General features: G+C 38.7%; 1 protein-coding gene across 2 annotated transcripts in view; it reads right to left on the bottom strand.

Moving 5' to 3' along the window:
- Window positions 1-17,500, bottom strand: part of LOC137653977 (uncharacterized) — a 161,931-nt gene that overhangs the window by 87,071 nt on the left and 57,360 nt on the right. For both annotated transcript variants that reach the window (XM_068387612.1, XM_068387618.1), the window contains exon 6: window positions 12,159-12,424. In XM_068387612.1, coding sequence (XP_068243713.1) covers window positions 12,159-12,424 — 266 coding nt within the window. The remainder of the gene's footprint in view (window positions 1-12,158; window positions 12,425-17,500) is intronic.

Here is a 17,500-nt window from a genome sequence, read left to right as displayed (position 1 = left end):
TCATTTGCTAAGCCTTCTAGGGGCGGGGCTTATCAAGCACTGCCAACCAGTACCCTATATCTTTCATTTTTTTTTCTTTTTTTTTTTTGATAAATAACATTATCATGATATTCTTGTAAGCTGACATATCTACACTAAATAAAAATTCACGTCAGTAAATAAATAACATTAAGTTGAACATGCACAAACAAATAAAAATCTCTAGCTGGACTGATACACGCATTTATGAAAATATATGTAACACATTTATGTTAAACTCTACCTGAACTGATACACACATTTTTGTAAACAAAAGTAACAAGATTTATTTTTACATCCCTCCAAGTTTGTTTAATACAATAAAATTGAAAACCAAACTTCTGAACTCTGCAGTTTTTCATAGCAGGTATATTAGTTTTCTTTCAATCGTTCTTGCAAACGTTATGTACATCAAAATGAAAACACAATTCACATCATAATATGATTCAAAAGAAAGCTAGTGTTAACTTCTATATAGATTACATATAAATGAGTATTATTAAGACCTGATAATGGGGACTTAATGTAGAAAAAAAAAAACCTTCTTAAGCATAAAAATTTGTTAATCCCAAAAATGATTGGGAATTTTACGAGGTCTCAGTGGACACCTTAAACAGTGGGTTCTGCCTAAGGCAAGAGCCCGTGTCTTACACAATGGTAAGGCAATCTGACAGATAGACAGAAACAGTGGGTGATGTAGGTTGTCCTGGGGTTTCTGACCCAGACAGAAAATGGTGCATACTGCATGTACTGGATTACAATTGCTGAAAGTATGAAGTTTCTCGTGTAATCAGCTGTTCTTTGTGATTCACTGTAATTACAGAATCTTTCCAACAAATAACTGAGCTTGGCGTGGAATTAAATGGTATCTTGAGTTTGTTGTGAACCCATTGCGTAACAAGCACGCTGTCTTCGGGTGTCAGCACACATGGTTTAGCTTTCTGATGGCTATCAGCATATTGTTTGTTTTTACCTGCTTCGTTCGAGTTTCTTGGGCAAACATCTTTGTCATTTCTTGTCTTACTTAATTTGACGGCTGCTTTTCCGGTCCCATACAGCAGGGGACCCCACTCTTTACAGCTGTCTGTATAGAATGCCTTACCTTGTGCACCTCCGCTGTCGTTTTATCTTGTTCGTTCAGAGTATTCAACATTTCTTATCACGTATTGCTCATTTACTGCTAAATCATTACTGTCAAATGACTCACAGAATAAGAAAGTCTTCAGTTTCCTCTTGAAAGCGTTAACGTCTTCAATCATTCAGATGTCTCGTGGAAACTTATTGTATAGTCTCGGGGCAGCATATCTAAAGGCCCTGGAGACTACAATAGACATATATCTACGTTCCAATTGTTTGAAGCCATCTGTAACTATTCTCGTGTCAACACGGTTTATTGGCTGCGCAATATGTAGCAATTCTCTTAAGTAATTTTGATGGCCAATTCTAATAACTTGGTGGGTTATTGTACATAATTCAAATTCATTTCTCGCTTTAGTCGGCAGCCAGTACAAATCAATTAGTATAGGGGTGATCCTTTCTCTAGGTGGGACACCTTTTATCCGTCTTGCTCCTCTGTATATTATGCTTTGTAATTTTTTAAGGGAGCCAGTTAATGCCTTTTTTTAAGGACAGGACTATGACATTCATACCACTTAATAAAGTGACTTAGGACATTTCGAAACTGCATAGGAATTTTGCCTCTGACCTTCTGTTTTGCGGTGACAGGGCGAATTATCCTGAAAATTAGTGTTTTTCTCTACGGGCCGACCAAGGGAATGAATGGCCCGTGCCATTAGGAACTGTTGGCTGTAATCCACAGTGTTTTTCAAATTCTATCTTCTCCCTTGTTAATTAATATTAAGACCTGATGTAGACCTCCAATAAAATTAATTTTTTTTCTATAAGTAATTTTTATGCTAGATATGAATTTTTTCATAATGGTAAAAAAAACCCCTAAAAATCAGGGAAAAAATGAAGAAAAAAATATAAAAAAAAAAAAATTGGAAAAAGGTTAACATTTGATTGTTTTATAATGTCTTTCTGAGTAATATACCAAATTTCAATGCTATATCTTTAAAATTAAGGGAGAAGATAGAATTTGAAGGTCAATAAGTATAGTTTTGAGATACGGCCGTTCAAAGTTTTTCTTTGTATTTTTACAAAGACAATATTAATAAATCATGATTATTATGAATTCTATGTTATTTTTGTATATTAATTAACGAAAACAAAGTTATTCATTATAATCTAATCATAAATGAAGATCCTTTTGCTGAATATCTTGCTTCTTTAGGCTCCTGTCAGGCAAGGCAGTCTCTCTCTCTCTCTCTCTCTCTCTCTCTCTCTCTCTCTCTCTACCACAACCGATATTACCTTCCTCTGAACTCTTTAATAGAGCGATTTTTTTCTTCCTTATGTTAGCAAGATGTTGAAATTGTTTTTACCACTTTCAAATGATAAAATTCTTGACGACAACGAGATAAACAAACCTGAAAATGATTGAATATCTGAGGGCGTTCAAAGTTTTTCTTTGTATTTTTACAAAGACAATATTAATAAATCCTGATTATTATGAATTTTATGTTCCTTTTTGGATACTGATAAACAAAAATAAAGTTATTTATCATAATTTAATCATAAACGAAGATCCTTTTGCTCAATATCTTGCTTCTTTTGGCAAGTGGCAGGCAAGGCGGCTGCTCCTCCATCCAGACCACTCTCTATCTCTCTCTCTCTGCGTCACTTCCATATTACCCTCTTCTGAACTCTTAATAAAGCGAATTTTCTTTTTCCTTATGTTAGCAAGATGTTCAAATGGTCTTTTCCTCTTTGAAATAATAAAATTCGTGCCGAAAACGAGAAAAACAAAGGTAAAAATTAGTGAATATCAGAGGCAAAACTCAGACATGTACTTACTATGAGGTTTCCGGTAGAAATAAAGGGGGAAGTTCGGAGTAATTTACCGGGTAATAAATACATCGTCTTGTGACTCGTGGAAGCTGTACAGGTGCCACTGTTCACAATTTCTTTTACATCAAAATGCAATAATTATCAAAATTTACGACAATAGAAGAAATATTTCCTGTAGTGGACAATGATTTTGGTTTATTGAGTTACTTTTACTAATTACCACGTAACTATGAAAGTACGAGGAGGAATTTTGACAAAATATTTCGCATACGCATTCTCCATTGCCATACAAAGCTCGGTGAATTTTATCAGGATTTTGTGTTTTTCTTCCTATACTCCCATTGGCATTCCGTCCGGGCCCTTTAAATTCTACTTTTGGTAAATTGTAATAGACGAGAGTTGCAGTAGTCAATCCTGGTAATAACACAGTTTATCATAAGTTTCTTTACAGAATTTTCATCCAGGTAGGCTACTTTTCTTATAAAATCAATATTTCTTAGATGATAACCAGCAGTTTTTACTACATTATTCATTTGGGTATTGAGAGACAAGTTAGTCAAGAAAATACACCTAGATCACGAACTTTACTAGATATCGGCAATGAGTCATTATTTATGTTCATTTGAACATCACCCATACTTCTCACAGTGTTTCTCTTTCCCACCACCGCGAACTCAGTTTTGTTCTCATTTAATTTTAGTTGTTTGATTGTCATCCATTCTCTAACACTACAAGGATTCGGTAGTAGTCTTTTAGGTATTCTAAAGCTTGATCTTCAACGCCAATGCACCGTATATCATTTAGTAGCAGTTCATACACAACTGTATCAAGAGCCGCACTGAGATCGAGTAATATTAAAATACCACATTTATTTTCATCCATCATTTCCAGCATATCATTTACAACAGATCAGATGGCTGTCTCCGTAGAGTAAAATTTTCTGTAAGCAGATTGGTTGTCAGGCAAAGCTTCTATTACTTCTAAGTGACTGACTAGTTGTTCAAGAATTACGTATTCAAGCACTTTTGAAACAAAGGATAGATTCGAAATAGGTCTATACGAACTTAATTCCTGGTAGTCCAGAGCAGTTTTCAGAACTGGTGTGAGTATAGCCATTTTCTCAGATTTGGGAAACTTATATTCTTCAATGCTTGCATTTACTATTCTCATTATCATTTCGGCCAGACTAGAAAAGTTTCTCTCTCTAATTACTTCAGATATTGGCATATGATCGCGCAGTTTGTTTTCTTTGCTCTGTTGACAATCCTGGTGATGTCGTCTTGTGTTATGTTGTTAAATCTCATTAATTTTATCTGTGTCACGTGTATCATTAATCTGATGTTGAATATTTGCAAATGACCTGGTTATATTTTCAATTTTGTTTTTAAAGACTACTAGAAAATGATTTGCTAGTTCCTAGTCACTGTATCCATCAGGTAGCTTCTTTTCATTTACATTTCCCATTACACCATTTATACAGTAGTTGGGTAATTTTTATAAGTTCCTTGACTACTGAGAGCGTAGGTACTTTTCTCATTGGATTTGACTTTTTGGAGGGATAAAAAAGAAATTTAGCCCCCATGCCCCTGTCAAAAGTGTGGGCATATCTTTTGAGAGCCCTGAATTAAAAAATGGCTGCCGTCACCAGTTCAAAAAATTAACTTTTTCCTGGTTTGGCTTAGAGTGCTGTACAAAATATGTTTTATAAGTTTTTTGGCATGAGAAATTCATTACTGATGTTATTTTATTGATTTGACCTGTTTTTCATATTCAAATTCACTATGACCGCCGATTTTGAGCACCAAACGTTCAGTTTTGCTAGGTCATTACAGACCTTTTATAGTAGGTTGTAATGAAAGTTTTTTTTTTTTTGTTATGAATTATTCTATTAATGATAGAAGTAAAAGTAAAGACACAAATATCACTTTACAACAAAACCAAGGTTAACGGTTGAAACACATTGAAACACAAGGAAATGTCAAACAATAAATTGATATTGGTTAGCAAATGTACACCACTGAATCAATTGTTCTACGTCAATCATGGGACTTTTATACTTCTGAATCTGTTGAATCCCCAGACTCACTCATCTCACTGTCAGATTCACTTTCTCTGAGGAGTCAGGAAGCATGAGCTGTTGCGGCAAGGGGGATTGTGTGTAGTGCAGTGGTCGGCATTTTCCATTCACAAGTTCCCAGCCATAACCAATAGGGGATGGATGGTCAAACAAGTTGTAGTGTAGTTGGCAATATGTGATATAGTTTGTCCTTTCAACATGAGGATTCAAGGAGTTGTCATCAGGTGGGAGGCGGATCATACTCCTTCTCTTCTTTTTTTTGCCACTTGGAAGCCCTTGCTTGCCCGCAAGTAGCATCTGCACTTTCATCATAGATACAGAACAGTACAAAGGTCTTCATATCAGCTCTGATACTATCCTCCAAGTCGATGCTTCCACCAATTTGTCCCAGGAGCTTTCTCGCCTCGGGATCAGAGATCACCGTCTCCATCACCTTTTTCTTTCCATGGCCATAGAACCCTGACGTATGATCACTGCCAGTGATCACATGGAGAAGGATGATGATCTGTGAGGCTTCTTCTGGTAGCATGTCATGGCAGTTGATAAAGTCATGTTTGCATTTGATAAGTAGATCAACAGGGAGTTGCTGTGAGAGATATGCTGCTTGAATGTACACATCTGTATCTTCACTGTCAACTACAACTGCCCCATTAAAGTTCCCCATCCTGAGTTTGGCATAGGCAGAGATCATCCTTGTGTCAGCCTCTGGATGTCTGAAAATAAAGTCTGTGTTTGCCACACCAGTGCTCACATTGGTTGCTCTTTATCCCTCACAGTAGATTATTCCACAACACATAGAAGCTTGTGCTTTCAGCTGTTCCCTGAGGAGCTTTTGCAGTCTGATCTTGTTCCCTGATCTGACCATCAGTTGGTTAAATTCAGCAGCTCCTGGGAATGTGTCTGTGGATTTTGGAAAAACGTTTGGAATATGTGCATGTTTTGCTGCCCTTCGATCGTGCTCATCATCCTTGATGCTGAAAGGAAGGTCATACTTGTCGTTGATAAGAATGATGTAAGGGTTTGCATTGGCATGGCGTGAGAAAATGATCTTGCATATCTTTTCTAGATAGTCCTTCCAGCAGTGCTGTGAGCCATCTCGCGTCTTTGCCTCACGGTCCTTGGGTCTGGGAGTGGCTAGACGCCAGATCATACCCATGTTGACAATGCTGATGTAGTTTTCTGGTTCTTGAACAACAAGGTCAAGGTTAAACTGATCCAAGAACTTTCTCTTCATTGTTTTGCGCATTGACCTGTCTGCATTGTACAGAGACAAGCACTCCTCAGTCACTCTCCCCTTAAGGGCTGACTCAAGTGGGAGCATGCCTGATCGTTCTGCAAGGCTCATCAGGGCCGCCAGACCCGACCTCTCCATCTGAGCCACTTTCATAGGTATACCTGCTGGTGCACAAATCTGTTCACTGGCAAAGCTTTGCCTTTTATTCTTGTGGATGGTTGCAGTGAGAGGCTGTGTCTTCGTGAATACACACTCGTTCAGGAGTGTTTCAACCTGATCATGACCATCTTGAAAAGCATTGTTGGTGTGAGATAATGCATATATAACAGAGCGAGCACATTTCGGAGCTGTGCCATTCACTGGTGGGATTACCCAGACACGAATTGGTAGCTCGCTGGTACTGCCAGGGAGGCATCTGTATTGTTGAACATGTGTGATCTCTCCACATTTTCTTGTCAGCTGTTCAGAGATCTGCTTCTTGGCAAGCCTGGCAAAAGGCACTTCATCTGGTTTCTTTTTGTAGCTTTCAGGCTGCATGAACATGACATTAGTTCTGTGAGCGCCTGCTGCACTGCCTGTCATGGTATCCAACTTGAAGTCGTCGTTGTCAACAATGATAACGGCCGGCTTGCTATCTGCGATCTCTGGTGGGCAGGTGCCTGACACCTCAACATCCTTAAGTGCCCAGTGGTCATAGAGGAGAAGTGCATCTGAGTAGCTGATGCAGACACCACTCTTGTGAAGTGTGTCCACCAGGTCTTTACTCCTTGTCATACCATGAACAATGAGGCCAAGGTTAACTGCGGTTGAGGTGAGCTGTCCAGTGACGTGGGAGGTGATTATGGAGGCCAGGCTGTGTGTGGCAGGACTGAGATCAACAGTTTTTCTTGTAAGTTGTTTTAACAAAATCAACAACTGCAGTAGTTGCTCACATACCTCTTCAGCTTCTCCAAGATGGTCAATGCGAGGTGGCCATGGGGCAGTAGATGTGTCTTTGATCTTCTTTGACAGGCGTGGTGCTAGGTTTTGAATGAGCTGCTCATCAGTGATGCCAAGGGACAACATAGCAGCCTCAATATAGTCACCCCTCCCGCAGTGTCATACACCCATGGACTCTTGTTATTTGCATTTATGTCTGTTGCTACTTCGCAAATCTTTCTTTTGTAGTATTCACTCTTTTTTTCCTTCTTAGTAGGTATTTGTATTTACACATGGCTGTTATATATTCTACCCATGTACTTTCAGTTTTTAACCGATTCCACTTTCTTTCTTTATGTGTTTTTTCCTTCTCTTTCACTAAAATTTTTCCATCAAACCAAGGAGATTGATCTTTAACTGTTATAGTTTTATTCTATCGGTGGGCACATGCTATCATATTCACTTTTACTCACTTTATTATAAGTGGTCGTAAGTCAGTTAACACAAATAGCTCCCAACAAACGTTGGTTATCATGATCGCAAGGAATGTTGATAGCATCATTTATTTTCTCTGTAACTTCTTCAATAAATACGGTAGGAGAAAAATTTGATTTATGTCTAAAGTTTATTTTCTTTACTACTGCATGTTTCTGTAGAAGTAGAATAAACATAATAAGTTTGTGCACTGGGGAGATAGTACATTTCTCTTCAACATTTATATCAGACACAATGTTATTCATTGCATCCTTCAAAATTAGGTCCAACATTATGCCCAGTTAAAGTAGTTGTACAGTCGACATTATTCACTAATTGATATGAATCTAATAACTCACCAAATGTCAGTGTCGGGATTTGATGCATCATCCATCAAAAAATTGAAGTCTCCACAAATAACTGATTAATTTTTCGCCATGATAATCATCTCAATGAATGCGCTGATTTCTTCAAAGAAGATACTAGTTGTTGTTCTCGGAGGTTTGTAGACTGTTACAAAGGATCTTTTTTTCCTAAAGTTTATTTCTATATATTCAAAGCTCGTTACACAAAAGTAGTTCTTTTTTAACATCATGATTTAAGTAACCTTTATGAATAGAGTCCAATAACCCTACCAGACCGACCCTCTCTCGGTATGTGAAAGATGTTTGTATTGAGTTTCATTTCAGTGACCTTAGCCTTGTCAAAGTTATTTAACGATGTTTTAGATAATGCTAGTATGTCCAAATATTTTCCGTTTATCAATTTTCGAATTTGAATAGTTTTATTACCCATAGATTGTAGATTTACATAGCCACAGTTTATGACGTCTTTAGTATCCATGATCAGTATTTTCTGCAAGTCTTTTCAATTCCAAGTCATAAGCTTTGCAATCTCTAGAATTTACTATGCGGTCACTTGGTTTGTTTAACTTTATGCATTTGTGAATTACACTCCTTGATGGAATGTGTTCCTGATCATTTACCGCAGACTTTATCATCGTTTTTAGATTCGTAATCATTTTCAAGATATCCATACCACTGACAGTGGTAGCAGATGATTGCATGGTACCTGTCACGTATGTTATAAGTACCCCATCGTAACAAAACTTTGTCCCCATTATCATGATTAGCCCGCCAAACTTCAGGATCACATTTTAGCACATAGTGGGTAGTCCCACCTGAAGCATTTTCTTCAGGACTATACTTATCTTCTCTCCTATATTTTGGATTTGGTCCAGGCAACGATTTCTTTGAATCAAGGCATTTACAGCTTGATCTTCACCATTGTATACATAGCATATCATTATTTTTGGTTTTAACTTTCCAATTTTCCTCATTTCAGTGTCGGCAACCAATGTCTGAATTTTGTTTGCCAGCTCTTCTCTGATCATTTTGTTTGCAAAATTTCCAACAACATTTACATTCGAAGTTGACCTCGTGTTAAGTATAGGAATATCTTTAAATGCCTGTTTGACCTCGTGTTTTCTTTAGTAAATTTAGGTCCTGTATTTGTTAATTTAATGACCATTAGATTTTTTTCTTAACTTTGTCAACATATGTCGTTTCCTCCGGTTTTGGGTCCATCAATGATTGAAGTGTTGCCTTAATTGATTCCATATTCATAGCAAGATTATCAACTTTCTCAGTGAGGTCAGTAGTCTGGGGGAAATTTGCTGCATGTGCGCTAAGAGTGTTTGGGTATTATAGTCTTAATCTTGCAATTAAATAATTTCCACAGGAGGCAGTCCAGTACTTGTGTGAAGAGTATTACAGTAGTTTAAAAGAAACTTGCAAAGCTCTATTTTGAAAATTTTATCTGCTGCTGAAGAAGTTCTGATTGGATTAGGTAAAGGCTTTATAACTGCTTCTGCGTTGCATTTGCCATTCGTTATTTTACAATGTTTGAACACGCAATGCTCCGCAAATTCCGAAAACATATGACTGGTGAAAGGTATGCCATTGTCTGGCTTCACTAGGTCTGGAATGCCAAATATACTGAAGATCGTTCAAAAGCGTTGAATCACTGTCTGAACCACGATGCATGTTAAATTCTCTACGACAGGAAATCGGCTATAATCATCTCTGATAACTATGAAACAATTGCCTGGTAGGAATGGACCACAGAAATCCATGGATATTTCATTCCAAGGTTTCTTAGGTAAAGAGGACGGTTTTATAGTCTGGTGTAGCCTTTGGCTAAATTGACATGCCTGGATAAAAGTCCTGGCATATTAAGAACACACATTTATCCATAAACGGGAACTAAACTCTTTCTCATAAAGTGATTTGCATCGCAGATCTGTTGGATATTGTTTCATTGTCATATCATGACTCATGTCCATACAGTAACCCCGGTCTCACTAAACTGATGTATAGTCTGATTTTTATATGTAATTTCAGGCGATTTGATTTCCAAATTTTGCTTTTTTCAATCTTTCATTAAACTTTTAATTCTGAAGACCCTGTATTTGGGATCATAGTTCCTAGATACTTAAATGATTCTACCTCATTAATCCTTTCTCCTTCCAATGATATCTAATCTTCCATTGCATACTCTGTTCTCATCATCTGTCTTTCTTCTAGTTACCTTCAGCCCAACCTCTTGTGATATTTCATGTATTCTGGTAAGCAAGCATTGCAAATCCTGTGGTGTTCGGCTAATAAGGATAGCATCATCAGCATACTCTAGATCTGCTAATTCCCTATTACCAATCCAGTCCAATCCTTCTCTACCATTTCGACTGCTCTACACATTACAAAATCCATGAGGAGGATGAACAACACATTCCCTATGAGTACTCTGCTGTTCCCTGGGAATTTATTTGATAGGACTACATTAACATTATCTTTGCACTTGCTGTGCTCATGAACAGTCTTAATCAAATTCACATATTTAAGAGGAATTCCATAATAACGAAGTACTCAGCACAAAATTGGTCACTGCACATTATCAAAGGCTTTTTCATAGTCCACAAATAAGAAAAAATCTATAAGATATTTTCACAAAGCAGTAAAATATTTCAAGAATTAAGAGTATTTCTCGGGTGAATGAAAGTTGCAAATATAGAGCTTATATGAGCCTCAAAAGCCACCCCATTTAAAATAGATATAAAGTGTGATGAAAAATAAATCAAGAACTACACACAGTTATCCCAAATGGTTTTAAACGTCTACGAATCTCTGGATTATTATCTAGTTTGGAGGTACACAAAGAAATGAATCAGCTAACTTCCAAATCTTAAAGAATTGAAGGTAGGCTACATGTCAACCTACCAGAACCACCCGATCTTCTTTTTTATTTACAAAGAAATTGACTAGTGTAGGATCCATGTGCAATGCAAAAATGGGATATGGTAAAGTAAAGGATTTGTTCTGATTCAAAGGCATTTTTAAAAATTTTAAATTCTAATTTAGTGAGAAATAATTTGGGATGACCAATTCTGACATGAAAAGTAACAAAGCACTATTTTTAAATACTATGCTCTTTTGAGGACATATTATTTATTAATAGTATCATTACACAATTCTATTATTGTTAGCCCATAAAAGGAATATGGAAATCACATACTTAATCAGAAGATGGGGTATCTCCAGAGATGAGGATGAGCCGTATCTTGTGATTTGATTCAACAGTTACTGAATTTCACATGACTGAAACCTTCAGCAAATTTCTAGTTTTTCATCTGGAAGTAATTTGTTGCCACATGTCATATTAAGCTTGTTTAGCACGCACAGTTAGACAAAGGGAATTGCTGGCACACATTGCTCTGAGGAAGTGCATTCAGTTACACCCTTCCTGCAAGGCGAGTCTCTGTAAGTAGCCCTGCCCACCACATTTGCCACCTCTCCTTACACTAGCTGCTTGGTTACTTGCTACGCAGTAAGGATGTAGCAGGGTGCACTTCCTCAGAGCGAGGGGTGCCAGGATTTCCCGTGTCCAGCTGTACATGAGGTACGAAGCCAAGGATGACCATTTGTTATAATTTCGGATTTTGACTCAAATTATCTATAGTATGAGATTTAACCATGATTTTAGAATTTTTCATAGTGTAAGCTACATACTATTACTTGGTGGTTGAAAAGTATCTTGAATACTTTAATGATCCAAATACTGGAAAGCAGTCACAAAAACAAAGCGCCCAATACTTAAAAAAAAAAAAAAAAAAAAAAAAAAATCGCTCATTATGAGATCATGAAAGGGAATTAAGTTATTACAGTAGTGTGAAACACAACATCCGTCAATGAGAATGATTTTTAGAAATAAATAAATTAGCTTGTTTCTAGTTAACTTGTATTCTAAGTATTATATGCCTAATTAGGTCAAACCAGATCTTCTATATTTGAATTTGTTATTGAAAGTTTAAATTTTGTGAATTTAATTTACGTTAACATTTTCCTTTAACATATTAGAATAAATACCACAGATGACAATTAATCTACTTGTAATATTAAAACTGCTTACCAAAGCACACCTCAATGTGTCACCTATGTCGCCTGAAAATGTCTATTATAAAGAATAACATACCTTAAGTAAGGCACTGTATGAGCTCGTGGCAAAAGGATAAGAGAATTCAAGCTTCCCATTTTCATCCTCCAGATAAAGCCTGTTTACAATTATATCCTTCTCTCTTCGTATCACCTGCCCTAGAATGTCACTACGATATGCACCAGAGGAATTTTGACCATAAGACCTGATTTGTAAAGGAACCTCTTCCTGAAGGTTATAACTGAAGTTCAAGTGGTTTCCCAGAGCATCCAACATGCTCTTTGCAAATCCCATTACTCTCCTTTCTGAAAGTGGAAAAGAGACATGTTTTAGTACGGTACTGAAAGTATTCTACTGTACAGTACTTTGCATTTGTTCAGCTTCTGAACCCACTGATTCATGCTGATTCTAGCTACAAATTCAAAGATAAAGATGTTTCTTTTAACCTTGTAGTAACAAGAAATTCTTTTAATGCCACATCTCCTTTGATATTGGTCAAAAAGATTATTATTAACGCTAATTCATTATGAATGCACTGTATTGGCAAATCATTTAAATATTTAAATGTCTAAAGGTTGCTCGTGAATGACAGAGGAAAGGGACAGCGACAGTGCCCTAGCAGGACAATACCCTAAAGACTGATATATACATATGATCAGTGCCCAAGCTAGTGCCAGGGAAGGCCAGGCAATGGCTGTTGTTGACTTAGTAGGTAGACCTAAAGGCTCCCTTAAACCACCCATCATTAGTTCACAAGGACGGTGAGGTTGTAAGTACTACAAGAAACTATCGAGCTCGAGCGGGTCTCGAACTCCAGTCCAACAGATTATCAGGCAGGGACGTGTTCAATAAGCTACCGCAATCGTAAAGTAGTTCATGCACAATTATAGGAAAAGTAGCACCAAGGTCAAGTAAAGTCAAGATATCACGTTTATCCTTATCCTTCATTTAAAACAGAGCAAACAGCTGTCTCAATAAAATATAATTATCTGTATGATGACTGGTTATCCGGCAATACTTCGATCCTTCCTAAATGACAAACTGGCTGTTCAGAAATTACATATTCTAAAATTTTTTACATGGATTGATTCAAAGTAGGTCTGTATGAACTTAGTTCTGAAAACCGAGAGTATCTTTAAGAACTAACTTGTTCAACTATAATCGACTTTTTCAGCTTTAAGATACTTAAACTCATTTACTATTCTTGAAATTATGTACGTAATGCTAGAAAAGTTTTTTTTTATTATTATTACCGTACTTCAGATATTGCTATTGAATCAATAGCATAATCTTTTTCTTTTTTTCTTTCTTTTTACCCCTAAACAATCTCGATAAGATTTTAATTTTGTTACACTCTTAAATCTCGTTAATCGTATTTTTGCATATGGTTCAGCATCAATCTTATTTTCAATTTTGTCTTGAAAGAATTCTAGAAATGCATCAACTAGCTCTTGGTCACTAACCACTTGGGAGACTTTTTTTTCATTCTTATTTCCAGCTGGACCATTTAAAAGACTATATAACTTATTCATGTCTTTTGCTGCTTAACAGTTTTTTTCCATAGAGTATTCAGTTTTATTCCTCCTAAATTGGCACTTCATAATTTTGTATTCCCTCCATGCACTTTCAATTTATAACTCCTTAAATCCATTGCACTCACGGATGAGAGTAAGGACTTCCACAAAAGAGCACTCTGATTTGAAATAACCGTTTCTATCAGCGGCCACTATAGTGCGTTCAAAATACAAAATCCTCAACCATAAAGAAGGAGAAGAGTTGTCGCTGCTCATCACCTGCTTCGTATGTTCCCGCTACTTTTTTTTCCATGGCGAGGAGCTGTCCACTTCTAAGGAGAAGAGATCACCAAAGCACAGGACAACTGATCTGGAGAAGTCTCATGAGAACTCTCCAGGTTAATCTACTTGGTTTTGTAGGAGTAGCGTTGCACCAAAACCTTCTCTCTAAGGGGAAGCATGGAGGTGTGAGGTCCAAGGGACAAGGACCTTGCCTCAAGTAGTCATTTCCACACGGGAGTGTCTACTGGTGCTACTGCACAGTCTAAGCAGTAGCACCACGGATATTCCCTGGAGGCTACAGGCTCTCCACAGGCTGGCACACCAAGACAAAAGTAGAATGCTTGCCCCTGGGATCTCTAGCACTGTTCGTGCAGTGGACAATCTATGAACTCCTTCCCCACATGTATGTGTGAAGAAAGCTGATTGTATCAGACGAGTCCCATCTTTGGAGGAGTCAATCCCGTGAGCAGAGAAGATGCGTAGGGACAAGGAGGATGATCCCCGACGAGCACCAACACCAAAGTGTCAGAGATCCCCAGAGAACCAACGATCAAGATGCTCATGAGATGTTCCGCTATCACATCCCAACTCTGGCAAGGAAACGGATTATCAGTCCTCATGCACTTGACACTCACCCTCCTCTTCACAAGATTTTAGTCTGAGCTTTCCCCGAAAGCTAACAGGGTTGAGAGAGTTTCCAAGAAAGCGATGACTTTGGCTTGCCTGGAAATAGGTGTAGAGAGGGGCAAGAATGGTGGCAATGGCTGGCAAAAAATGGTGATATTAGTTTATTATGCAAAAGAGTTCTTGCAGTGCTTTGACGGTTGAGGGTATTGGGAAGTTCTGAACAGCTGATAGCTTCTCAGGGAGGGGTGGACACCTTCAGGAGTGATGCAGTGCCCTAAGAATGATACTTTGTTGGCGCCAAAGGTGCACTTGTCATACCGGACTATATGGCCATTCTATTGTAGGTGGTCGAGAACGAGGCATAGGTGATGGAGGAATTCTTTTTTCTTTGGAGGAAAAGAAAACAAGTATGCCATCCACATAAACAAAGAAGGGGAGGTCCCCTAAGAGGCCACCCATAAGGCGGTGAAATGTGGCCCCAGCATTTTGAAGGCCGAGAAAGGAGTAATCAAACACGTATGTGCTGAAGGGGGTAGTGATGATGGTCTTGTGGATGTCTTTTGGGTTCTTGGGCACTTGATAATACCCCTTCAGGAGGTCGAGAATGGAGAACACCGCTTTAAGCAAGTAAAGGGTAATGTCAGCATTGTTGGGGAGGGGGTGGTGATCCGGTTCTGTCCACATATTCTGACAACTATAATCCCTACAAGGGTGCAGGGAGTCATCTTTCTTCAGGACAATGTGTAGAGGTGACGACCATAGGCTTGAGGGCTTATGACAAAGGCCAACTTCTTCCATTTCATCGAACGTTTGTTTAGTAGCTACCAACAATCCAGGGCCAAACACCTGAGTGTGATAAACAACGGGGAACCCGTCCTCTTGATATGGTGATGAATACCGTACTCAGCAGGAACCATTGGCGTTTGGCTAAGTTCTGGTCAGAAGACTTTCAGGTATGACATGAGGAGATGGCCTTAGGCATCTGTCAGTAGGCTGATGTGGATTGTGAGTTGATAAGTATGCATCTGTATTGACTAAACATTTATGAGCCACATCAACCAGGTGGTGGAAATGGACGAGGAAATCCGCACCGATTATTGGCAATCTTATGTTGGCAACAAAAAACTTCAAATGGTATTTAGCATCCTCAAACGATAGTGTGAGTGTCTTGTACCACTGGGTGGGGATCTCAGATTCATTGGCAGGTACCAGGTGAACGCCGGCAGGCTTAGAATATCTATGTCATGTTCTGGAGAGTGACATTGGTAGAAGGGAACAGTATGCAGGAGTGTCAACCAAAATCTGCACATCAGTACCTGCATCATGTAAAAAGAAAAGATTGGTAATAGGGGAGGCCACCGCCACAAAAGATGGCCTACTTACAAGTTTTTTGGCTATTGACAACAGTCTGCACATATCTTCGAAGTAGCCCCGAATCTAGAGCGGTAGTAGCATAACTGCCAGCAATGGGTGTCGTTAAGTGGCTATAGAGGTCGTTGGGTGGGGTGTGAGTAAGGGGAAGTACATGTCGGTGGTGGGTGGCATTGTCAATGCTCTGACATGTCATGATGTGGGTGTCTGTATCTTACTGCATTTACGTCAGCTTCAGTCAGTGTTAAATGGTTGTCTTCTTTGTCTGGAGTGGAGGTGTTGATGGAGGCCTTGAATGTGGTAAAGTGGCTATCCAAAAGGGCATCGACTTTGGTCATCAGTCCTTCATGGACAAGTTATCAAGATGAGGGATGGTGGCGCATGCAGGTTCGGGTAGGTGTCATACTCAAAAGGCATGAAGTAGGTTCACTTCCCAAGGAAAGCCATCTGCACCAGGTTGCAGGCGAGCGATACTGGTCATTTCCCGGAGGGTAAGCGAAGCCTTTTCGTCCCCCCACGGTTGTTGAGAGAGCTGAAAAAGCTTGGCTAAACTGGCGGCTGGTGATGGTGAGTACTGCTCTAGGATTTATGTTTTGAGGGCTTCATACTCTATCAGGGCGTCCCCTTACTCACAAAGCCATTCGGAGATTTATGAAAATGTGTGCTCGGAGATCGCCGCTAGGACACAGTCTGCTTTGCTACTTGAGTGAGCCACGCGCTTGATGAGAAACTGAACTTTGGCGAGCTGAAACAAGGCAAACTCTTCTCTACTGGGAAAGAGTAGCAGATTCATTGATGCTGTGTGGACAGAAGAGTCAGGTTTGGTGAGCAGCAGCATCGTCAAAGTGTAGGGCACAGCGGTGAGTTTGAAGGTGGAGGGCAGCTGGTCACTCTGGGGTCACTAGTTTTGCAGGCAATGGCTAGGCCTCAACAGAAAGACAGGCTGGACATGACTCGTTTATTAACATGATATAGCAAGCTCATATAGAAATGGTTGAGGATAACAATGGCTTAAAAACTTTAAAAATAGGAAACATGCAATGATAAGCTTAAACATGTTTTTATATTATCAGTGTATCATCCTCAAGAATGAAATGATAGAGAAAAAGACACTAGAAGTCATCCAAAAGTCTGTTTTTTACAGCTGTCTCTTCTTTTATAGAGAAAATGACAGGTGGGATGAGACAGGTCATCAATCTCCCCTGAATGAGTTTTTTCTTTAAACTCTATTCAGGATGGAGATGTCAAGCATGGTCTGTTCCACTATCAGGAAGGACAACTTCATGATGTCTGTTAATCTAAAAGATGCATATTTTCAAATGCCAATCTACCCTTCCAGCAGAAAGTACCTCTATTTCATCCTCAAGAGAATTGGGCACCAAAGTCCTGTGCTTTAGACTGTCAACCACTCTTAAGTGTTTACACGAGTCTTCCATTTGAATGGAATTCACATTCTGCAATGCCCTTACGACTGGTCGAGGAGGGAGTTGCTCCAGGGTCTAGACAAACTTCTCAACTTATGTCATGATCTGGGGAATGTGATCAATCAACAGAAGTTGAGTTTTAAGCCCAAGAGACGGATGAAGT

Source organism: Palaemon carinicauda, chromosome 1, assembly GCF_036898095.1.
Source record: "Palaemon carinicauda isolate YSFRI2023 chromosome 1, ASM3689809v2, whole genome shotgun sequence".
Lineage (NCBI taxonomy): Eukaryota > Metazoa > Arthropoda > Malacostraca > Decapoda > Palaemonidae > Palaemon > Palaemon carinicauda.
This window is presented reverse-complemented; position numbering and strand designations above follow the sequence as displayed.